Genomic DNA, 16,584 nt, shown 5'->3' with positions numbered 1-16,584 from the left:
CACACACACTGTGCTATGACAAGACAACCTGCTTCATCTGTGGTAGGTACCCCCCCACACACACACACTGTGCTATGACAAGACAACCTGCTTCATCTGTGGTAGGTACCCCCACACACACACACACTGTGCTATGACAAGACAACCTGCTTCATCTGTGGTAGGTACCCCACACACACACACACACTGTGCTATGACAAGAGTTCCCCAGGTGCAAGATAACGGGTGGGCAAACTGTCCAGCTGGATGAGGAATAACAATGATTTTCATTTTTCATGTGTTAGGGAAAATTGTATTATGAAGGATGGATACAATTCAGGTTACGTAACGTCGCATGAGACTGGCATTCTCTGCTTCCATAAATAGATGGAAGAACCATCCCAAATGCTTCTGTCATTATTTCTGCAATTTATACAATCCTCTGACTGTAGAGCGTGCTGCCAGGTGCCGGGAGGCTCCACCAACGGGCAAAGGGGGTTTTAATCACAGTAGCATGTTGAGTATATTATGGAGTCACTTTTATTTTGCTAGATTATCAATACAAATATTCTACTCATTGATATCACTGTTTTAGATGTAAAACTAGGCATTCTTCTACTATTACAGATGCACATATGTACAAAACATATCGTGTGTATCACAGAACACACAAACACTGTAGAATACACATGCATACACATACATCTACCATAGTGTCCCACACATGCACACTACACATATGTACATAACATATCTGCATATCACAGAACACACACTGTAGAATACACATACACATACAGCTACCATAGTACCCCAGACACCTACACTACACACATGTACATAACATAACATGCATATCATGGAACACACAAATACTATAGAACACACACATGCCATATACCATAATAACTCACATATCCACACTATACACATCCCACAGGCTGCGCACACACACACACACACACACACACACTCTGCATATGAGTGCACACATACCTTTTTTTTCTGACCATCCTCATCTCTCAGGCTGAACCAACTTTCTCTTCATTATGGTCTCCTCTCAGACCCTCCCCCTCTCTCTCTCCCCATCAGCCCTCTGGCTCCACTTGCCCCTGTGGTCCTGTCTCTGAACCTGCCTTCCTCAGTTACACTTGCCCCTCCTTTCTCCTGCCCTTTGGCCTTCAGTACAGTGTCACACTATCTAACATAAACTAGGCCTCAATAAAGCCTGTTCTCCCCCTGCCTCAGATTTTCTCAATTGTTCCATTCTCCTCAGTGGCTCTTCTGAACATTTTTATCATCCCTCTAGCTGGGAGTGTACCTAGGAATAATGTATAATAATGTATAATAATATGTGTGCTCTAGGGAAAAGTGTACATTAGCTATGACCTATTTCAGTATTTATGCTCTGTGCTAAAGCGTACACACAGACACACAGACACACACACACACACACACTGCTGTCTTGTGTCAAGGAAGTGATAATGAAGTTTCTGGGTTGCTGAAGTAACTGGAGGACTGACACTTCTGCAGGTTGGGGCAGAGAACAGTAACAGCCAACATGTTTCTCAGGCAGATGACACCGAGCTGATGTCAGAGACAACAGGAATTAGTTAGCTGCTGAGATGTGTAGAAGCAGAGTGGCCAGGACCAGGGTCAGTATGGAGACAACATCAGCATAGCATGACACTTCACTTACCTTGTGTGTCACTGTGAGCAAATACTGCATGGGGCTTCTTGTCCGCATATTGGCTGCTCAGGGAGCAAACGGCTGGAAGTGGAGGCAAGCTATGGACCACAAGGCCTGATAGTCTCTTCTCGATAGGCCCACTTCCCAAGTCTCTGGGCCTTTTCTTATACAGCTGAGGATTCTGGTGCTGCTGCTGTGAGCTTCAGCTTCAGCTTCAGCTTCCATGAGGAGGGCTTTCAGCTTAGGTGACGTAGACTTAGTCTTATAGTAGGTGGGAAAGCACAGGGTCTGAGGTTTGTCTCAGAGCACTGTGTAGCCCTGGCAAGTCGTTTATCAAGGATCGTCCTGAGGGCAGAGTAAGCAGGGAGGAGGTCACTACCACAGCCCAGATGAGAGATAACAAAGGTCAGACTCAGTTTATGGTGGCAGCATTAGGGTGGAAGGCAGCGTCAAGAGCGAGTTACATGATAGAATTTTTAAATCTTTTTAAAAATACGTATTTATTTTTATGTATGCATAAGACTGTTTAGCTTGTATGTATGTATTTGATCCAGAGGCCAGAATTGTGGGCAGTTGTGAGCCGCTGTGTAGGCATTAGGAACAGGGAGTGCTCGTAACCACTGGGCCATCTCTCCTGCTCCAGAGTTTTATATCCTGATGTGGAAATGGAGAGAAAGATAGCTGGGTGCCTGGGCGTAGCCAAGTGGCTGAGTATGTGGGGGGAAGTGAGGTAGGAGTAAGCCAAATTTTACCTGGAGAATACTGGACTAGAGCTATTGACTGAACATCTAAGGGGTGTACCCTAGCGTGAGCCAGTATAGCTTCTCTGCTAACAGAGGCAGGCAGCCCCATCCCACAGTAAGACCTGGAGCATGAAGGAAAGCTTCCAGGTCAGAAGTGGAATGAGTGTAGTACAAGCAAGACCAGCATCCACTAAGAGTCAGGAGGGAGAGTGTGGCTGAGAAAGGTACGAGGAAGCTGGAGGAGATGGCAAAGACACCTGGGAGCCATCGTGTGCACTCTGGCCCCAGCACGGTTGGCCAAGCAGGACAGATGGATGCTGGCCCTGTCGCAGCAGAGGGCTCAGTGTGCCACTTCTGGCACCCTGGATTCCTATCAATTGGTGGTGATTTCCTGAGCAGCCCCTTGGTGTTCTGCCTGGAGGTTTGACTGGTGGGCATGAGCTTTGGCCCGCATTGACCACACTTCCAGAAATGGAATTGACAAGCCAAGCCTTGCAGAGATATGCATGGTGGACCCCAGAGCCTCTGGGTATATCAGGGCACAAATCTAAGTGAAGAACGTTCTCCCAAGCCTAGTGTTATGCACCAAGAAACCTGTGCCTGACAGCTGAGATAAAAGTGCTTGAGGAGTCCTGTGCATTTTGACAGTTCCCCAAGTCATCTGGCATAAATGTTGACAAAGTCATTGTAAAGAGAGCCTGCCTCTGCCACTCAGTGCGAAGGAAAGCAAGCATCTGAGGTTGGATTGTTTCTGTGCCTTCTGGGCTGGTGATTTCTTCTCTCTTCCTCCTCCTCCTCTTCCTCCTCTTCCTCCTCCTCTTCTTCCTCTTCCTCCTTCTCCTCTTCTTCCTCTTCTTCCTTCTCCTCTTCCTCCTCTTCTTCCTTCTCCTCTTCCTCCTCTTCCTCCCCTTCCTCCTCTCCCTCCTCCTCCTCTTCCCCCTCTTCCTCCTCCTCCTCCTCTCCTTCCTCTTCTTCCTTCTCCTCTTCCTCCTCTTCCTCCTCTTCCTCCTTCTCCTCTTCCCCCTCTTCCTGTTCCTCTTCCTCTTCTTCTTCCTCCCTCCCCATGCTCTCTCATATATACATGTGTGTATACATACGTATACACACGCATATACATATATATATATATATATATATATATATATATATATATATACAAACACACACATACACACACGTACACTATTACATGTATATACATCTAGACATGTAATTTGTGACCAGCTCTGCCAGAGCAGGCAGGCCAGTAGTGTGGCTAGAATGCCGTCCTTCAGTTTTGTCACGTGGGATGCTTTGGTGGTTTAGACAGAGCATATTGCCCAACACTGAGCATAGAGTTGCTAGAAGGAAATTGAGCCTGAAGAAGAATCTCATGTCCATTATCTAGACTGGATAAGGGAAAGTCGGGTCCAGGTGATAAAACCTGAGTGTCCTGCCACCCCTCAGGAGTTGGGAAAAGAAAGAAGTTGTTGGGGACCTGAAGGTATGGTCCTTCGATCCGGGGAGAGAAATAGACCCCGGGCCTTTTGGGGGAAAAGCCCACATTCTGATTTCTCTCTTCTCTGTGTGAAATGTATGGCTGTTTTCATTTCTCCAAGGGAATTGTTTGTGCATTGCTTTCCTTTGCCATTTCTCAGCAGCCTTCAGCCTCTCAAAGGACATCCTCTTCATCTGTATCTTTGGCTCCATGAGGTGTTCTGTTCTTCATGCCAGTTCCTTAGGGAGGATTTTGCCACCATCCCCATTCTACCCCACTCCCAGCAGCCTCTCCCCACCCCACCCCACTCCCAGCAGCCTGTCCCCCACCCCTGACCCCACCCACTTCCTGAACCCTCTCCCCACACCCCTGTCCCCACCCACTTCCCGAACCCTCTCCCCACACTCTGACCCCACTCAGTTCTCGAACCCTCTCTCCACACTACTCCTCGGCACACATTTACTTTTGCCAAGTGCACATCACCAGCGCTGCACTCTCCAGGCTTCGTCCTCTACTTCTGTTTACTAGACTGTGAAGCTGGCACAGCCTCCGGCAGCCACATGGACCCAGCCCGATCCCAGGGTCTCCTGTCTTCTCCCTCTCCTTCTGCCTCAGCTCTGGATCCTGACTGATGTATGGCCAAGTAGATTCACCTTCAGTAAGCAGGGTATTGTCTTAGTGGCATGATGTTCCTTTGGGGATACACATGATGTGTCAATAGGCTCTGGGTGATAGTAGATCAACCAAGTCTGTATTGATTTTCCAGAAGCTTGACACTTATTCAAAAGACTGAGGGGTCATTTGGTAATTTACACTTCCCAAGTTTTTATATTCCAACAAATAGAATATCTTTAAGTGAGTAATAGTAGTGTTCTATTTAAAAGTTGAAACTATGGTTGAGCACTTGGGCTACCATGTGTGAAATCTCGTTTGATCTCTTTTACCAAAGGAAAATAATGTAAATTAGGGACAAGAGAGATGTCTCAGCAGTGAAGAGCACACACTAAGCTTTCACACACTAAGCTTTCACACACTAAGCTTGCACACACTAAGCTTGCACACACCAAGCTTGCATACACCAAGCTTGCACACACCAAGCTTGCACACACTAAGCTTGCACACACTAAGCTTGCACACACTAAGCTTGCACACACTAAGCTTGCACACTAGACTTTGGTTCCCAGCATCCAGGCTGTCATATACTCATCCCAACCATTACAGGCTGACAAGCACCTATGATGTCAGCTCCAGGGATTTTCATGCCCTCTTCTGCCCTTGTGGGCATCTGTACACACACACACACACACACACACACACACACACAGAATGGAGAGGCCTGGATTACAGTCCGCTTCCTGTGGTAAAGACAGATCATCACACTGTGGTGGATGCTCCCAGGACATTGTGATAGAGAATAAGAGCCATGATTGATTTCTCTGCTTCCCCCAAATCCAAGAAGATATCACAGCCCCTCAGGTTTTCACTCTAAACCCTTCTTCAACCTCTCCTTTGTTTATTCAGTTCTTCTATCAAGTTCAGTTGGATTTCTGTGGTTGTCTGGGTTCTGTGCAGGTGGCATTCAAAGTCCAACCTGACAAGAAAGGTGAAGGATACGCCTGTATAGACATATGTTCATGGCAAAGGGTTGCAGGCCCAGGGGATTGGCCATCTGGTTGATGTGGGTGGTGCCAAAGACTGAGGCTGGGTCTTGGAGAAGCCCCTGAAATGCAGAGGACAGTACAGCCAGAGGCAGAGTTCTCCCAGAACATGGATGATCCAGAGGATAGAGAGAGAGAGGTCCACACGGTGGTTAGCACAGGATACTGGGGATGGCTTCAAGTGCCTCTCCATGGGAAAGGGGCCAAAGAAACCACCTTTCATTGAGCTAAGCTGGACAAGCCCACAGCTACCGCAGTGGATTTTTCTACCAGGCAGGTAGATATGGAAATTGAACCTGGGAACAAAGGCCAGCCTGGGTGACAATGATGCAGGAACCATCAGCATTGTTATGATTACCCTTGGGACTGGATGCCATACTGCAGAGAGCAGGAACCTGCGAGGATGAAGACAACATGACACCCTGTCCCGATTCTCCTCCATTGTCCTGGCTCCTTGCCCTTTCCATCCGTCCCTTCTACTCTCCCCTAATTTCTTCGTGAGACGTGCTTCAAGTATAATTCCTAACCTGCTGTGTCCACCCACAAGTCTGAAGCAAGAAGGGAAAATGCCTTAGTTTTGAATTGAAAGCTCTCTGGTTCTTTATGTGCACCCCATTTGTTGTTTTGAGCACCTCAGCAGCGGAATGGGACTTGGCACACTGGGCCACCTGCCTTCATCTCAGCCTCCCCACAGGGACTCTTTTGCCATGTAGCTCTTTAGAGTCAGGAGTAGTTTGATTCAGTGCTGATTCTTCTGCCAACTGGAGGAGTTAACTTGAACCATGCTGGATCTATTTCTTGATGGGTATAAACGTCATATTAGACGCTGAACTATTTGGATGGCTTTGTAGTTGTCAGCAGAAATAGGTGCTCAATAAAACTCTGGGGGCTTTTACAAGCATTAACCCCTTTCTCATCTGCTGAATCGCCTTCTGAGAGTCTGTAAAATCCTTGGAGCCATTTATTATCTTGTCCTCCTTTATGCACCCTTGGCCAGGCCTACGGCTTCAGTACATGACACAAGTTACCTGTTTCCCCTACCATGCTGTAGGTTAAGCTATGATAGAATCAGTACTTTAACATTATTATTTTATTACTTTGCAAACAGGAGAAGCTTGAATGTAATTCTGGGGGATTTTACTTTAATACTTTCTTTTGTTAATAGCTGCATTGAGATGTAATTCACACACCTTAATACTCATGAACTTGATGTCTATAGTTCAGTGCCTTTAATATATTCAGAATTGTGTATAGAACGTCACAATCCATTTTAGGACATTTTTACTGCCCCTTCCCATAGCACTCCACAGCCTTTATCCATCGTGTTCCCAGCAGCCTCCTGTCACCCTGCGCTCTGGGCAACACTGATCTGCTCTCTGCAATCACTGATCTGATCTGCTTCTGCAGGAAGAGAGGCTTCCTTTGGCTCATGGTCCAGGAGACATACAGACCATTGTGGCAGGAAGACGTGGCAGTGGCAGTGGTGTTGACAGTGGCAGTGACACCATCTCCCAGGAGTCCAGGGTGGCTGTGGAAGTCTTCTTGCTTGCATCTCAGTAGACTGAGAAGAGAAGGCAGATGTGATCATCTGTCCTCCCAGGACTCCAGCCCTTAGGGTGGTGCCATTCACACTTAGGGTAGCTCCTCCCCCCTCAGCTAACTCTCCCTGGAGACAACCCCACGGCCCACACTTGTGTGTATCTCACTAATGCCTGAGCCTTTTAAAAATTGACTTATGTGTATGTATGTGCATATATAGTCTATATGAGAGCAAAAGTCCTCAGGGGTCAGAGGAGGGCATCAGAACCACTGGAACTGGAGATACAGGCAGTTGTGTGGGTGCTGGAAACTGAATCTGGGTCCCCTCTTAACCACGAACACTCTTAACCACTGAGCCATCTCTCTACTCACCCCAGCCTTTTATTAATTCAATCAGATTGAAAGTCAAAATTAACTATCATGCTGTGCAATACCATGTGTCAGCAATCCCAGCCTTCCTGTTGAACAGGATATATCCTATGAGATGTCTAAACTCTGTCTTTCTGCTCATCACCAATGGCACTTGGGTCTTTTCAAGTTTTGGATAGTGGGAACGTGCTGCGGTGAATACCCTTGGGATCACTTTCTGTGTCCGTAGATTTCCATTTGTCTCTCATGCCCACCTGGGTGTGGTCTCCTGAGTCGTGCTGTGGCTGTGTGGAATCTTGGAGAAATGGCCTGTTTTATAAAGGTGCTGAAGTATCTCCACACCGCTGTCCAGATTATCTTTATCTGTTTTCAATGTTAGTAGAAGGTTTTACTACTGAACACTCTTAACTCATCCAGTCTCTGTTTTATTAGTTGTTAACTATGTGTCAGACACTGCTGCAAACTATTCAGGCCATTGTAAAGAACAGAGACAGATATGTGCAGTCAGAAAACACATAGTAAGTAATAAATACCAGGCCAGGCCTGGTAGCACGTGCCTGCAACCCTCACAATCAAGAAACAGGGACATTAAGATCATATGACTAAGGCCAGCCTTTCTTACACATCAAGTCCCAAGCTAGTCAGGGCTAAGCAGTGAGACACTGATAAATGTAAATGTGAGTGCAGATCTCTGGTAAGACACTGATGAATGTAAATGTGAGTCCAGATCTCTGGTAAGACACTGATGAATGTAAATGTGAGTGCAGATCTCTGGTAAGCACCTCCCTTCCTTCAGTGCTGGCCTTAGCAGTCATGGCTTCTTCTATTTCCTTGGAGCTGAGATCCAGCGCAACTTAACTTCAACACAGCTGTTGTCAGTGTGATGGGATGTGATAAGCAACACATGAAAGGAAGGAAGAGTGACAAGGTGTCCAAGGTGGAGTAGCATCATCACCCTAAGTTTCCTGTAAGTGAGGGTTCAGCAGAAATGTTCACGGATGAGATAGCCAAGAACACAGCAGTGAAGGAGTTCCATGGCCAGACAACTGACTAGCCACAGCCCTTGATGAAGGAGTCTGTCTGTAGAATAGCAGAAGCCAGCATGGCTGCCTAGGAACCAGCAAGGGGCCGGGGTGGCAAGGAGGCAAGATCAGAGCCTCAATGGGCCAGGCCACATGGGAGTTAGCACATAAATGTTACACGAGACACAGGCAAACTAAATTCTCCGTTGTGTTTAATGTTCTCGTCTCTAGGAATGAGCACCTGGCGTGACCTGTGTAGTGAAGGAGTTTATTTGTGCTCATAGTTCAGAAAATACAGAAGAAACACCTTCACTGCAGGCAAGACCTTCACTGCATGGCCCGTGTGTCCTGCCTGTGTCCTGCCTGTGTCCGAGGGAGGACGCTGGCTTACCTCTTGGTAGATAAGGATGCAGAAAGCAGACGGCCCGGCCCGTGTCCTGTCTGTGTCCGAGGGAGGATGCTGGCTCACCTCTCGGTAGATAAGGAAGCAGAAAGAAGACAATTCTGATGCTCAACTGGCTATCTCCTTTTCCCTCTTGTCTGTCCTTTGTGCCTGGCCTGTGGGATGTTGTCTCCAATATACAGGGCAGGTCTTCCCTTATAGCCCTCTCTGGAAATAGCCTCATAGACATGCCCAAAAGGTATCATTTAATCCAATCAAATTTTAATCAGTCAGAAATTCTGGAGATAGTTCAGTGGGTGAGGTTTCAAGCATGAGAGCCTGGCTCAGCCGCCACAGGCTTGTTAACTCCATCCTCATGGGGGATAGAGGCATGAGCATCTCTGGAGATCACTAGCTGCCTGTTTATTTCCAGCCTCGATAAGAGAACCTGTCTCAAGTGAATAGGTCAGAGAGTGAGAAAGACACACACACATGCACTAGTGCACACACCCACACGCACAAACACGTGTGTGCATGATCATCACACCATCCATGTTCACATGGAATTCAGCTGTAACTATACATCTATATCTTATCTGACATATATTTTACCTAATGCTTTTGTAAGCCTTCTTACAGGCTATTGTGCAGGGCTGCTGCAAGATCCATAGCCAAGGACAGTCGTCCTTGGTCAGGTTTTCCAAGTCATTCTGTAGTCTGTGCTGAGAGAGGAGAACACAGGAGACACAGGCAGGTCCAGGCAGCCAGTGAGATGATCCACATATAAGGGACAAGATCATCAGAGGAGGTGTTCAATATAGACATGGATACGTGTTGAAAGAAGAAGCAGGTATTTCAGAGTGCACTGGGTATGGCATGTGAGGAGCAGAGAGATTTCAGGATGATTCCCAGGCTTATGGTGTGGACACAGTGAAGTGGCCACTAAGTAAAGAGAGGGAGGCTGCAGATGGCGAGGGGGTGGAGCTCACTATGGCATTGGTCAAATGAAAGGAGGCACAGCTGGATTTTATACCATCTTCATTAAAAAGATCCAGTAAAATAATTTAAAAAGTCAACTCATTAATGGAAACAGATATCTTAAAATGTATTTCTTTTGTAACTTCATACTTGAGTGGCTTTTGAAACATACTCAGAGAAGGAGTAGCCCGGATTGAAAATTCAGTTTGCTGGTCCCTTCCCCAATGTCTGAACATCAAAGGCAAACCCAACCCCGACATCTGGTCCCCACGCCAGTTAGACACAGTTTTTCATGGGTGTTTGTCTTTGTCCCCATTAACTCTCTCTAATAAGCTTCTCAGCTTCAAGAAGATATTCTGACTGCTCAGATCCTTCCCACAATTCTGCCAGAAGCTGGAAATGTGGCTCAGCATGCTGGCTAGTTCTGTCTCAACTTGACATAAGTTAGAGTCTGAGAGGAAGGAACCTCAACTTAAAAAAAAAAAAATGCCTCCCTAGGATGAGGCTGTAGACAAGCCTGCAGGACATTTTCTTAATTAGTGATTGATGTGGAAGGCCCAACTCATTGTGGGTGGTGCCAGCCCTGGGTTCTCTAAGAAAGTAGCCTGAGCCAGCCAATGAGCAGCACCTCTCATGGCTTCCGCCTCCAGGTTCTTACCCTGACTTCCTTCAATGACAGACAATGCTGTAGAAGCCAAGTAAACCCTTTCCTCCTTAGCTTGCTGGTCATGGTGTTCTATCACAGCAGTGGGGTTACTAAGCAGAGCGTTAATGTGTTTGAAGGAGGACGGTGGAAGAACTTTGGAGCTCTGTAGTCTACAAAAGCCATCGAGTGTTTAGAACTCAGTAGGATGCTCTGGAGGAGCTTGGAAGACAAAAATGTTGAACTCAATGCAGAAGATGGAGGCCTGGCTCATGACATTTCAGAGGGGGAGTTCAATGACTATCACAGCTGTTTGTTATTTGAGTTAAGATGCTGTGGTTCTGGTTAGCTGGAGCTGAGACAATAGCGGTGATTGAGATGAGACCGGCATCACTCAGGTGAGCTCTTCTGGGAAGTGCTTTCACGAGTCTCAGCACACAGAAGCTGTGTTCCAGAGGTGGTCGAGGTTGTACCTCGTCTTGGCAGCCGAGGTTGGTGGTGTAAGAGTCACCCAGGTAGTTTTGAAGTCATGGAGGGGTCATGAAAAGCAGCTGAGGCTTAGCACTGTGAGAGGCCATTGGCGAAGGTGCAGCCTCAGTAGCAGTTGAAGGCCCAGGATTTAAGGGGTTATACAGAGAGGTGAGGCTTGATACCATGAAGAGAGCCCAGGAGAAGCTATTGGTGAAAGTGAAGCCCAGTTGCAGCAGAAACCCTAGCATTTTGGAGATGTTAGTACCATGGGATGACCACCAAGAACAGCAGCAGCAGTGGGTTGGAGCCTGCCCAAGCTTAGAAGGCAATTGTATGTGCTGCAGAAGGCAGAGCCAGATAAGTGACCCAAGTCCCTAAGAGGAGCCCAGAAAATCATGAATGAGTCCCAGATGCTGGACACTGGGTTTTTTATACTGTTGGAGTTTGATTTGGCTTTGGTCTGATGTGACTGTTCTGGCTCTTCCTCTCAAAATAAGAATGTAGTTAGCTTTTTTTTTTTTAAAAGGAGCCTGCCCACACTTGAGAGACTTTGAATTATTAAAAAAGATTGAATTTTAAGGTATTTGAGTTTGTAAGGCTGTGGGACCTTTAACTTTGTGAAACATTTTATACTGTGATGTTTATATTAGTTTTATATGTGTGATCTTGGGGATGAACAAGAAAGGTTTGTATGACCTTACAGTGATGAGTTTGTCAAGGTGACAAAGGGATCAATCCTGCTGGCTAGTTTTCTGCCAACTTGACACACGCTGAAAGGAAGGAACCTCAGTTGAGAAAATGCCTCCGTAAGATTGGGTTGTAGGCAAGTCTGTAGGGAATTTTCTTAATTAGTGATTGTTGGGAAGGGCCTAGCCCATTGTGGGCGGGGTCATCCGTGGGTTGGTGGCCCTAGGTTCTATTAAGACAGCAGACCGAGCAGGCCAGTAAGCAGCGCTCCTCCATGGCTTCTGTATCAGCGGCTGCCTCCAGGTTTCCGTCCTGTTTAAGTTCTTTCCTTGGCTTCCCTCAGTAGTGGGCTTCGGTGTGGAAGTGTAAGCCAGAGGCACCTTTCTTTCCTCCCTAACTAGCTTTTGGTCATGGTGTTTCAGCATAGCAGTAGTGACTCTAACAAGAACATCTGGGAACTGAGGTGGCCACCCATCCCAACTTCCCCAAGTATGGTGGTCTAGGGGCCCAGAGGACAATGGCTGTCTCAGGTGGAAGGCTCTTGTTGGTTGCAGTGACTCTGAAGGCATGGCTTAGCTGCTTCCCTTTAACCAAGGCCTACCTAGAAATGATTTCTGTTTGGTTTTGTTTTTCTGCCAATGATGAGCCAGTATTCTTTTTATTTTTTTTATTTTTGAAATCCTTGTGTGTGCCTGTGTATGCATACCTGTGTGTGTGCATGAGTGAGTACAGACATACACATGCCAGAGTACTTACATGTGAAAATCAGAAGACAACTTTGGAGTCACTTCCTGCCTTCTGCCTTGTTTTGAGGCATGGTCTCTTCGGTGTTTCTGAAGCCTGTGAGCTTCCAGGCAGTTCTCCTTCTCTGCTTCCCATCTCACAGGAGGTGTGCTAGCTACAGAATCACTCTACTGAACTGGGGCTTTCATGGAATCCAGGAATCAAACTCAGATCACCTGGCTTGAGTGGTGAATGCTTTCACCTCCTGAGTCATCTCCCAACCCCAGCATGGCTCTTTCTGAACAATTGCTACTGCCTATTTCCACTGTCCTTTCATTCAGGTTGAGTTGGACGGTTTTTCTATGACTATATTTAAGATAACTTGCCCCTCTCATGCCTGTAATAGAACTGCATATTCCCAGGGGTCAGGGGGAGAACACAAATGTTCATTGGAAACAAGTCTATAAATCGCAGCCTCTCTTATCTAGAGCTTTTGCATATTGTTGCTTTCAACGATAACATTTTAAAGTGGCACGCTTCCCACAGAAAACAGGTTTGTTGTTGATTTTCAATAATGGCTGTGTCTGATTTTTATGCTAAGAAGTCCTGATTAAGAGAAAGATGACCTACACAGTGTTTGCTGTGCTCTGCAGGCCTGGAGAGGGACAAGTTTGATAACAAGACGGTGTCCTTTGAGGAGCACATCAAATCAGAGCACAACATGTGGCATTACTTGTATTTCATCGTCCTGGTGAAGGTGAAGGACCCTACAGAATATACGGGGCCTGAGAGCTACGTGGCTCAGATGATCACGGTGAGTAAGGCTGCCTCGGCTAGTCCCGATTCCCAAGCTGTGACCGTATCACAGCTCAGAGGCCTTTGTCTCCTCTGCACTCCTCTCAGGCAAGAAATGTTCTAGCTCTAGCTTTTGTGTGAGCCTTTAAATACTCCTGTCAATCACTGGAGAATTTCCACATTGTTGATGTCATCCTTCTTATCTAAGCAAATCTGTCCCTGGTGCATAGATAGCATCCTTCCAGTGGTAATTTGTGTAATGAAGAACTTCCCATTGATGTCTATGACCTCTGACCTCTAAACCCTGACCCTAAGCCTCCCAAGACTCTTAATCATCACTGGATCCCATCACCGGATCCCATCACTAGATCTCTCAGGCCCCAAATCTAGAACCTTGACATTGTCACTTGCAAACAGAAGAATCATGCTTCAAGAGATTCTCTGAGTTTTCAGAACTAATAATTCAAGAAGCCATGTTTGGGAATGTCAGCGGAGCTGGTGGGAGAGCACTGGCTTCTGGCATCTAACTGGCCCTTGGGCTCAGTCCTAAGAGTAGCGTTTAGTCAGCACCTGTGTGGGAGAGTAGTGTTTAGTCAGCACCTGTGTGGGAGAGAGAGGTAAAGAGTGAGGTAAAGGCAGGAAGCTTAAGGAGAGATGGATAAGGAAAGTGGTTAAGGAGAGTGTTTCTAGGACCCTGAGGGAGCAGGTCACCTATTTAAAGAAACAAAGACACGATACTGGTCACATCCTGTTCATCCATCCATCCACCATCCACCCATCTATCATCTATTTATCCATCCTTCAATCATCTAATCCATCCATCCATCCATCCATCCAATCTATCTCTCCACCAACCAATCATCTATATGTCTACCAATATATTCATCTTCTATCCATCTATCTGAATGAGTATGTGTATATACCCCCCCCACACACATGACTTCCATCCATCAATATATCCATCCATCTGTCCATCCATCTGGGTATTGTCTTAGTAAAAGAATAGGTTGACACAGTGCTGATGTTCCTGCCTGCCTGTCAGTAGCCATGTGTCTCCAGAAGACTGTGTATAAACTGAGCATTTCTAGCTCAGCATCTTTCCTACTTCTTCATTCTGGACTTCTGATCGTGGTCACCTCCTCTGCATTCTTCCTTTGACATGGACAGAACTAGTGTTGTGTCTATGTCCCCACATTTACCCCTCTTTCCTCTTCCTTGTCTAAATATGGAAGAAAAGTAACCAGTGCCCTTCGGCACTCACCCATGGATGCGGTTACACATTCTGGATAGTGTTTGTAGGAATCATTTCCATCCACTTGTTAGGAGAAAACATACCTGAGGCATAGAGCTTACAGATGTGACCCCATGGCTGCTATTTCAACATTTGAGGAAATTCAATTACTTTGTGTTTATTTGGCTCCTGTTAAGTCTTTTGCGTGGAAATATTTCAGAGATTACAGTGCCAAGAATGATACACCCCTCTTCAGTAGAACTCAGAGCTTGGTTGTGAGGAACAACCAATTGAAAGTAAGTGTGCCAGGTTTGCTCAGTCATGTGATGAGAATCTGTAGGGGCTGAGAGTCACAGAGTGATGTCCAGTGTGGGAAGGCGATGGGAGGTGTATGTCTGTGTGCCCCGGGGAGTGATGAATATACAAGGGAGGCCTTGTTCTGTCTGTATGTCCTAGACGTGTTGTGTCTGTGTGTCCAGAGGAGTGATATACAGGGCAGGACTCTGCAGAAGGGGTTTGTCTGCTTGATCTGTGAGTTCCTGAAAGGAGCATTTGGATAGAGGCTGGAAGTGAGTCATTCAGACCTTCAGAGGTGACAAATGCCTGAGAGGCCTCAAAGGAAGAGAGGTTGGGGGGAGCACTGGCCCGGGCACTCACATGTGGTAGGGGGTTGTAGGTGTGTTGGTGTATGTGCACATGCCTGCACGCTTAGAGACCAGAAGTTGATACCAGGCATCTGTGTCACTCTCTACATTATATTTGTTCTTAGACAGAGTCTTTCATCAAATCTAGATGTAGTGGTTTGAACCAGAATGGCCCCATAGGCTCATATGCTTGATTATCAGTCTGCAGTTGGTGGACCTGTTCTGAGAAGAATTGGAAGGTGTGGCCTTGTAGGGGGAGCCTTGTCACTGAGGGTAGGCTTAGAGATTTCAAAAGCTGGTGCCATTCCTAGTTAGCTATCTCTGCCTTGTTTTGTGAAGCAATATGAGAGTGCTCAGCTACTGCTCCAGCACCATGCCTGCTGCCCCGGCACCATGCCTGCTTGCTGCCTCAGCACCATGCCTGCTGCCTGCCTGCTGCCATGCCCCCCACCAATAGCTATGGACTCCTGTGGTTCCATAACCCAATAAATCTTTTCTTCTATAACTTGCCTTGGTCATGCTGACTTAATTACAACCACAGAAAAGTGACTATGACCCTGGAGTTCACCATCACAGTGAGACTGGCTGAGTGAGCTCCAAGCACCCACTCATCTCCACCCTCCCCGCTCCAGCACTGGAAATGCTGTGCCACCACACATGGCTTTTACATGGATGCTAAGGATCCAAGCTTGAGTCCTTTTGCTTCTAGACAGCAAGCACTTTGCCTACTGAGCCATCATCTAGAACTGAAAGATTTGTTTTGTTCATGGTTCCAAGGGTTCAGTCCATGACCACCTGGCTCTGCATTTGAGGCCCAGTGCAAATCAAAGAATCACAGCAGTGGTGTATCACACAGGGGGCTGCTCACCTAATGGCCAACAGAAAGCAGAGCTGTCCACAGCTTGGCCCACAAGAAGCAGAGAGGAGCAGGAACAGGAAGGGGCCAGGCAAGATGGAGACCCTAGGGATATGCCCCAGTAACCTACTCCTCCCCGTGAGACCTTACCTTCCAAAAGTCTACTCAGATGGCAAGTCCACCAGTGTATTAATCTACTCCTTGGGTCAGAGTCCTGGTGGTCTAATTGTCCAATCAAATTTGACCAAGCTCAGTCATACACTCAGGGCTTCCTTGGTTCCCTAGTCTCACTGTGTTCATGACAGTGGCTCACTAGTGGCTCACTTGTAGGACGTTCTGAGAGATGGCAGAAAAACCAGTTGAACAACAGATGTTGGCATCTTAGTGTGGGTTCACAAGTAACAGAAATCCAAAGATGGTTATTGCCGAGGGAATGATGTGGCCCAGCACAGCATCAGGCACTGGGGTGCAAGCTCATGGGAAAAAGAGAAGGTAGAACCACAGATGGCATCTAGCAATGAGAGAGAGTGAGGTGACACTGTGAGAGGACTGTGGAGGAAGGAGGGCCAGACACACCTGGGGAGGAGGATGGCCAGGCATACCTGGGGAGGAGGATGGCCTGACACACCTGGGGGGGAGGAGAGAGCCAGACACCTGGGGAAGAGGAGGGCCAGGCACACCTGGGGAGGAGGGAGGG

The 16,584-nt window shown here is 47.0% G+C and overlaps 1 protein-coding gene across 1 annotated transcript in view; it reads left to right on the top strand.

Annotated features, from left to right (window-relative positions):
• Positions 1 to 16,584, top strand: part of Itpr2 (inositol 1,4,5-trisphosphate receptor type 2) — a 421,140-nt gene that overhangs the window by 368,046 nt on the left and 36,510 nt on the right. Inside the window, exon 55 of the mRNA XM_031383897.1 lies at positions 13,015 to 13,175. Coding sequence (XP_031239757.1) covers positions 13,015 to 13,175 — 161 coding nt within the window. The remainder of the gene's footprint in view (positions 1 to 13,014; positions 13,176 to 16,584) is intronic.

The sequence above is a fragment of the Mastomys coucha genome, unplaced genomic scaffold (genome assembly GCF_008632895.1).
Source record: "Mastomys coucha isolate ucsf_1 unplaced genomic scaffold, UCSF_Mcou_1 pScaffold20, whole genome shotgun sequence".
Classification (NCBI taxonomy): Eukaryota; Metazoa; Chordata; class Mammalia; order Rodentia; family Muridae; genus Mastomys; species Mastomys coucha.
Note: the sequence above shows the minus strand (reverse complement) of the source record. Positions and strands in the feature narration are given on the sequence as shown.